Source organism: Arachis ipaensis, chromosome B01 (assembly GCF_000816755.2).
Source record: "Arachis ipaensis cultivar K30076 chromosome B01, Araip1.1, whole genome shotgun sequence".
Classification (NCBI taxonomy): Eukaryota; Viridiplantae; Streptophyta; class Magnoliopsida; order Fabales; family Fabaceae; genus Arachis; species Arachis ipaensis.
In genome coordinates, this window is record NC_029785.2 from 41,648,334 (window position 1) to 41,656,044 (window position 7,711).

Genomic DNA, 7,711 nt, shown 5'->3' on the forward strand with positions numbered 1-7,711 from the left:
ATTTCAATCGATTGGGTAATATGACCAATTGATTGGATAAGAAAAACCTCACATGCCTTACAAAATTCAATAGATTGAATTTTGGGAAGTTTGAATTTCAATCGATTGATTTGTGCATCTAATCGATTGAATTTCTAAAAAACACGATATATTTTTTCAACCCAATACGTATGTAACTAGATTAATGATAAAATTATGATCGATTAAAATTGCAAAATATTTATTACAATTAATGGAATATCTAATTTGTTATTGTTTTAGTTTTTATTCTCAATAAACATGATAGATGAATGATAAAATAATAATTTATAAAATAAAAAATAGATTTTATAATTAAATAATATATAAAGGACTAATTTGTAATTAAAATTAGGACAAATCACAATAATAAGCCAATGAGAGCAAAATTTTACAGGAATCAGCCAAAACGAAAAATGCTTCATGAATCCACCAATGTACGTTTATATGTAGTTCGAACCAGCTAAATTCAAACTCCATTTTTACATAATTCGAACCAGCTTGGTTCGAATTATACACAAACATACGCACACACTAACTAATTCGAACCAGCTTGGTTCGAATTACACACAGTAATTCATGGTATAATTCGAATTATGCTGTTAAAAAATTAATAATTTATTAAAAAAATTAATAATTTAAAAATTAAAAAAATATATATTTTATTTCATACGTTAAAAAAAACTAACAAAATATTTAATTACGAGACTTCTTTAAAATATTAATGAGCTATCAATTCGAATTCCATACAATACTTTTCTGTCCATTTTTAATAGCTCATGAATATTTTTTAATAAATTTTTTAAATAAATTTATTTAAATTATACTGCAAAAAATATTTTATCCTATGCAAAACAATTTTAAAAAAATAGCTTAAAAAATGTTAGGAGTACTATAAAAATTTTTAATGTTCTAATAACTTAGGTAAATACATGCATGTACTCAAATTTTAAATAAAATACTCTACATAGTCAATAATAATTTAGAAATGAAAGAAAATATTTTATTCCATACAAAATAATTAAAAAATATATTTTATTCGATACAAAATAATTTTAAAAAATGGCTTAAAAGATGTTATGAGTACTATAAAAATTTGTAATATTCTAGTGATTTAGGTAAATACATGATAAAAATATTTTTTCTTTAATTTCTAAATTATTATTGACTATTTATTGTATTTCTTTAATCTCATAAGTCATTGGGATATTACAAATTTTTATAGTACTCCTAACATATTTTAAGCCTTTTTTAAAATTATTTTGCATAGAATAAAATATTTTTTTGTGGTATAATTTAAATAAATTTATTAAAAAATATTCATGAACTATCAAGAATGGGCAGAAGAGTATTATATAGAATTCGAATTGCTCACCATATAATTTGAATTAGTGATTCGAACTTCCCATGCGTAATTCGAATAATGTAATATCTCACCATATAATTTAAATAATTTTATTAAAAAATTATCATGAATATTTTTTAATAAATTTATTTAAATTATACCACAAAAAAATATTTTATTCTATGCAAAATAATTTAAAAAATGGCTTAAAAGATGTTAGAAGTATTATAAAAATTTGTAATGTCCTAATGACTTAGGACATTAAAGAAATATTCTACATAGTCACTAATAATTTAGAAATTAAAGAAAAAATATTTTTATCATGTATTTACCTAAATCACTGGAATATTACAAACTTTTATAGTACTCATAACATCTTTTAAGCCATTTTTTAAAATTATTTTATATAGAATAAAATATATCTTTTAATTATTTTGTATGGAATAAAATATTTTCTTTCATTTCTAAATTATTATTGACTATGTAAAGTATTTTATTTAAAATTTGAGTACATGCATGTATTTACCCAAGTTATTATAACATTACAAATTTTTATAGTACTCCTAACATTTTTTAAGCCATTTTTTTAAAATTGTTTTGCATAAGATAAAATATTTTTTGTAGTATAATTTAAAAAATTTTATTAAAAAATATTCATGAGCTATTAAAAATGGACAGAAAAGTATTGTATAGAATTCGAATTGATAGCTCGTTAATATTTTAATTAGTGTGTGCGTGTGTTTGTGTATAATTCGAGCCCAGCTGATTAGAATTAGTGTGTGCGTGTGTTTGTGTATAATTCGAGCCCAGCTGGTTCGAATTAGTGTGTGCGTGTGTTTGTGTATGTAGAAATAGAATTCGAATTTAGCTGGTTCGAACTACATATAAACGTGCATTGTTGGATTCATGAAGCAGTTTTTGTTTTGGCTTATTCCTGTAAAATTTTGCTCTCATTGGCTTATTATTGTAATTTGCCCTTAAAATTAAATAAAGACTATTTAACAGTTATTAAAAAAATTTAAAAAATATATTTTATTATAAAACTATTTAATGATCCAAACGTTCTGGAACCATCGAATTCGATGCGAACTTTTCATACGAAGTTTTCATTTTTCAGTGCTCTAGAACATATAGGAGCATTGAATCGAGGCCAAAATTATGCATAAATTTTACTATATTGATTTAAAGATAATTAGAGTCTCGAATCTCGATTTCTTACTTTTTAGTTTTTTTAATAAATTTTTTAATAAATTATTAATTTTTTAACAACATAATTCGAATTATACCATGAATTACTGTTCGAACCCAGCTGATTCGAATTAGTGTGTGTTCGTGTATAATTCGAGCCCAGCTAGTTTGAATTAGTGTGTGCGTGTGTTTGTGTATATAGAAATGGAATTCGAATTTAGCTGGTTCGAACTACATATAAACGTGCATTAGTGGATTCACGAAGCAGTTTTTATTTTGACTTATTCTTGTAAAATTTTGCTCCCATTGACTTATTATTGTAATTTGTCTTTAAAATTAAATAAAGACTATTTAACAGTTATTAAAAAAATTTAAAAAATATATTTTATTATGAAACTATTTAATAGTCCAAACGTTCTTGCAACCATCGAATTCGATGCGAACTTTTCATACGAAGTTTTCACTTTTCAGTGCTCTAGAACATATAGGAGCATTGAATCGAGGCCCAAAATTATGCATAAATTTTACTATATTGATTTAAAGATAATTAGAGTCTCGAATCTCGATTTCTTACTTTTTAGTTTTTACCAACTTCTTCGTTGGAGTCTTTTTTTTTTTTGGACATGGTGAGAAACGGGCAAACCCGGCCCACACCTGAAGGATCCAAACCCAAAACCCACCCAAACCCACACTCCCTAGGCCCAATAAGGGTTATTGAACTTGAGTTAGTATATATAGTGCGTGTCTTTCTCCTGGAAAGGAAAGCAAGAAATGGCTACCTTGGACGAAAGACCCTCTGCCAAGAGGTGGCTTCCTCTTGAAGCTAATCCTGACGTGATCAATCAGGTTACCTCAGCTAATCTGTTCTCTCTCTCTGTGTTTCTTCTTCAAAAGAGGAAAAAGTTTGAGTTAATTGCATGAATTTCAGTTCCTATGGGGTCTTGGGCTTCCACCAGACGAAGCTGAATCCTGCGATGTTTATGGCTTAGACGATGACCTTCTTCAAATGGTTCCCAGCCCTGTTCTTGCCGTCCTTTTCCTTTATCCACTCACCTCTAAGGTTCACTTTTTTTTTCTTTCAAAAAACATTATTTGAGCTGAATTCTGTGCCATTAAGTTAAAAAAAGGGATTCTATACTATAATCTTGTTCATTTTTGCTGCTTCTCATTTTATCAGACCGAAGAAGAGAGGTTGCAACAGGAAAATAAAAAAAGGGTAAGTGGACATATCTCTTGGTGTGATTATTCCTTTTTCCTTCTGTTCTTTGAGAATTTCTTTTCGCAAAATTGGATAATGGAACCAAAGAATCTGAATATTGGTTAGAATGTAAATGTATGATATATTAGGTCACTGATTATGTAGCTGCTGTTCCGGTGTAGGAAAATAGCAATAAAGTGTATTTTATGAAGCAAACTGTGGGTAATGCTTGTGGTACAATAGGGCTTCTTCATGCTCTTGGAAACATAACTTCTGAGATCAAGCTTGGTAAGCTTACTTCGTTCACAGTAGTTGCCTAGTTATAGGATTATTGGTGCATTGATCTACTGTTCTTTCTCATTTGTTTTCTGTTGATTTTGTTGTATGCTAGTTGAGGAGTCGTTCTTTGACAAGTTCTTCAAAACTACTGCAAGCATGGACCCAATGCAGGTTATTATTTCTTCCTGCCAATGCTTCCTTTCTTTCTTTCTCAAATTGCACAAATAATAGAGATTGACACTAATGGTTATCGAAATATAATGCTCATTTGCCATTTTCGGACATTTATGTGTTTCAGCGTGGTGTATTTCTCGAGAATGACAGAGAGATGGAAGTTGCTCATTCAGTGGCAGCAAGTGCTGGTGATACAGAGGTAGTTTTTCATTAAATTGATAATACACGGGTCATGGTTAATGTGGAGTATGATATTGATAAATTAGTGACGCATATTTAATAAGATAAGGACCACCTACGCTGTCTCATCAAAAGATTCTGCATTTTGTATTCTATGAAGAAATAGTTAATGCATCTTGCAATGAAACGTTGTTTATGCAATGGAGCACAGTGGATACAAATTACCTGATTTGGACGGCATACGGGATGGTGTATGATAAATGGAACTTTTTCACATACTGAAGTTATCAATGAGTAGGTCAAAACGTAGAATCTACTTCTCTAGGATTTCTGATAAGTGCTTTTTGTTCTCACTATAGGAAGTACTAAAGATCCTTGTTATACTCTGCGTTAATTTCAGAGAAGCTGTAGATTCTAGTAGAGAATTTGAAGCCCTTGAATCCTTAAAACAAAAAAAATAAAATAAGAATTAAAAAAAATGAAAAACTAGTGAACCGTGAAGTTGAGTTTATTTTGGTTTGAAGGTAATGTGTATGCTAGAAATGTGGATTGATCTTTGATAATATAATTTCCATTCAACCACCCCATGATGTTTTACTGCCATGGGTGGAATTGACAGTATGATTCTTTGATAATACAGTTGCTCACGCCAACATCCCCAATAAAAGGGGGTTTATTTCAATTATTTTATTACTCCATCTCACCATTGTTGTTGCGTTTAAAAAATTTGTACTGCAGGCATCAGACAATGTGGACACTCATTTCATCTGCTTTGTTTGCGTGGACGGTAAATTCTTTGTCTAGTTGATTTATTACTTTCTTCTGCTGTATTTGTTAAATTCAAAACAGTATGAAGATACAATGGTAAATTGCAAGTTAACAGCAAGCGTGATTGTATTTAAATTATGGGAGGCAGCCAGTATGGGTCCTGTCTCAGAGCAATTCTGATCCTACGTAAATTAGGTTTTTTTTTTTTTTTTTCTTTCGTTCCTTTTGCATTTTCCTGCATTTTGGTTTATTGATTTCTGTATAATTGTTTCATATGCAGGTGAACTCTATGAGCTTGATGGAAGAAAGTCGGGACCAATATCTCATGGCCCATCCTCACCAAGTACATTGTTGAAGGTAAGAATCTATGCATGTGAAATTGTACAGGCAATAACTGTATTGTTCCTTAAAGACATGCATTCTGAAAAAAGGACCTGATTCAGTTTGCAAGTTCGTATAATGGAAAAGGAATAAGACCGAGTTAAACACTGCATGAAAAACATTTTGTTGATGTTTCTATTGCGGGGAAGTTGTTTATGCTTTTTCACCTTGTTTTAGGAATCCATGTTATAGGAGAAATGTTTTGGTTTGTGCTTCAAATTTGAGTTTCGAAATCTTTCAAGGGAAGCCTCCAATAGCATCGTCCCTTTGGCAATATTTTCTAGGAAGCCAACATTCTTTCTATACATTGTTGCTCAGTGTTCGTTCAGCACATACATGCTTGTAAAATGCTGATTTCTTTGTCCCTGTGTAATTATTTTTCTTCCCTATAAAGTTGGAGTGTTTGTGCCGAGTCCATTTTCTTATTTAATCATGTCTTAACTTGCGAAGTTTGTTACCTTTAGTTCTTACATATCTGCATTGCTTGCTTGATTTTTACACAATATCTAACATTATATAAAAAAAAATAAAATTACAACAGGATGCAGCTAAAGTCATCCAAAGCATGATCCAGAAAAATCCAGAATCCTTGAACTTCAATGTCATTGCAATATCAAAGAAATCCGCAGATGGACAAAATTGAGGCTGTCAATTTGGGATTTTTGGGTTCGTAATGAAGCATTTTTTAAAGTTATTTGCAGTATGATCCCTATGCAGCTCCTTGTTCACTTGGCTTGCGTGCGCCGAGATTTTTATTTTTCATTTGAGTGATCTACCAAGCCTAGTCTCTCTAGTTAATACTCTCCAACCACTTTGACTGAAGCTTGGCTTTGGCTGCTTTAAATGATTCCTCTCCAAAATTGATCTCGTTATGTGGCACGTGTAGACGACCTCCAAGAATCATGGACCTCCAGCTCAACCATAACTGCTAACCTCACTTCTTCAATGTATTTGTGATTGTCAACCAGTAACAGCCTATATATTGTAACTTCATATAGGGACACTTCATGCAAATTATGTGTGGAAAATGGCGGTTCGAGCTTAAGTTGAGTGTAGCAAGGGAGAACTAGAACACATTGTGTGTGAGAGAGCTCTTTAAATCAAAGAATTTAGATTGCTTCAGCATAAAGTTACTATGGTGAATCTCACCTTTATTAAGCTACAACTACTTTGACTATGTTTGGTTTTGCGTTAGAAGGAAGAGAAGCACGTTTGAGTGCATTAAACGCTTCCTTTTTTGTTCGGATGCTTTTTTTTTTTCTTTAAATGCCAACGTGATTTTACGTTCTTAACGTGCGTTTATAAGAAGTTAGAAATTGTAGCTTCTACGTTTAGATAATTACGTTAGGATTGAATTTATTTTGTTTTATCAATTCTATCCTTTACTTCCTTGCTTGTAGTCTATAATTTAATAAAGTATATTTTGATATATTTTTAATATAATAAAGTATATTTTGATATAAAAATATATTTTGTCAATTTTTATATATTATTTTTATTTTAATAAGTAAATATTAATTTTATTATAAAATTAATTAATAATATTTATTTAAATATCTAAATTAAAATGATAAAATAATATAAAAAAATTATTTAACTTGATGTCTATTTTAGTAATTTTTTATCTAAAAGTAATTTTGAGTAGTGTAATCTAAACAATATTTATTTTACTATAATCCATTTTGATATAAAGATTACCAAACATAAATCACTTTAACACAAACTTACTTTTCATCAAAATCAAGTTTACAAAATCAATTTTATGCAAACTCCCGTTTACAAAATGAAATCCAAACACACACTTTATATATGGAAGGGTTAGTTACTAACTAATTCTAAAGCCTATGATAGCTGGCCTAAGTATAACTAAGTTCTATATCAACAGTTAGTTTCTAACTACAATAACACAAATATAACAGGAAGTGCAGAACAAAATTGGTTAGGTGAACAATTGTATGTTCTCATGCAAGAATATCTAAAAGAAAAGGGCTCAAGGTGGAAACTAATTCTTGAGAAACTTAACTACACATTCTTGAATCTACATGTAATCTAAATATTTTAGAGTTTGGATAGTGGTGCACTCTACTATGAAGATGATATGTGCATCTTCGTATGAAGAAACTGTCCATTGGTTGACATGTGTTGTTAGTTTTCTCAAGGTTAGTCCTATTTTCGGTAAA

At 29.8% G+C, this 7,711-nt stretch overlaps 1 protein-coding gene across 3 annotated transcripts; it reads left to right on the plus strand.

The window, feature by feature from the left end:
- LOC107629515 (ubiquitin carboxyl-terminal hydrolase 3) lies at positions 3,236–6,761 on the plus strand. Of its 3 annotated transcripts, none has more exons than XM_016332329.2 (9): positions 3,236–3,397; positions 3,480–3,611; positions 3,729–3,767; positions 3,932–4,037; positions 4,141–4,199; positions 4,327–4,401; positions 5,121–5,169; positions 5,431–5,507; positions 6,073–6,761. In XM_016332329.2, the coding sequence occupies exons 1-9, from the start codon at positions 3,323–3,325 to the stop codon at positions 6,172–6,174; spliced, it is 714 nt and encodes a 237-aa protein (XP_016187815.1). In that variant the 5' UTR covers positions 3,236–3,322; the 3' UTR covers positions 6,175–6,761. The 3 variants fall into 3 exon arrangements, with proteins under 3 accessions (XP_016187815.1, XP_016187823.1, XP_020976256.1); XM_016332337.2 differs by having other exon boundaries at positions 4,310–4,401; positions 6,073–6,760; XM_021120597.1 differs by lacking the exons at positions 5,121–5,169; positions 5,431–5,507; positions 6,073–6,761 and adding an exon at positions 4,742–5,025.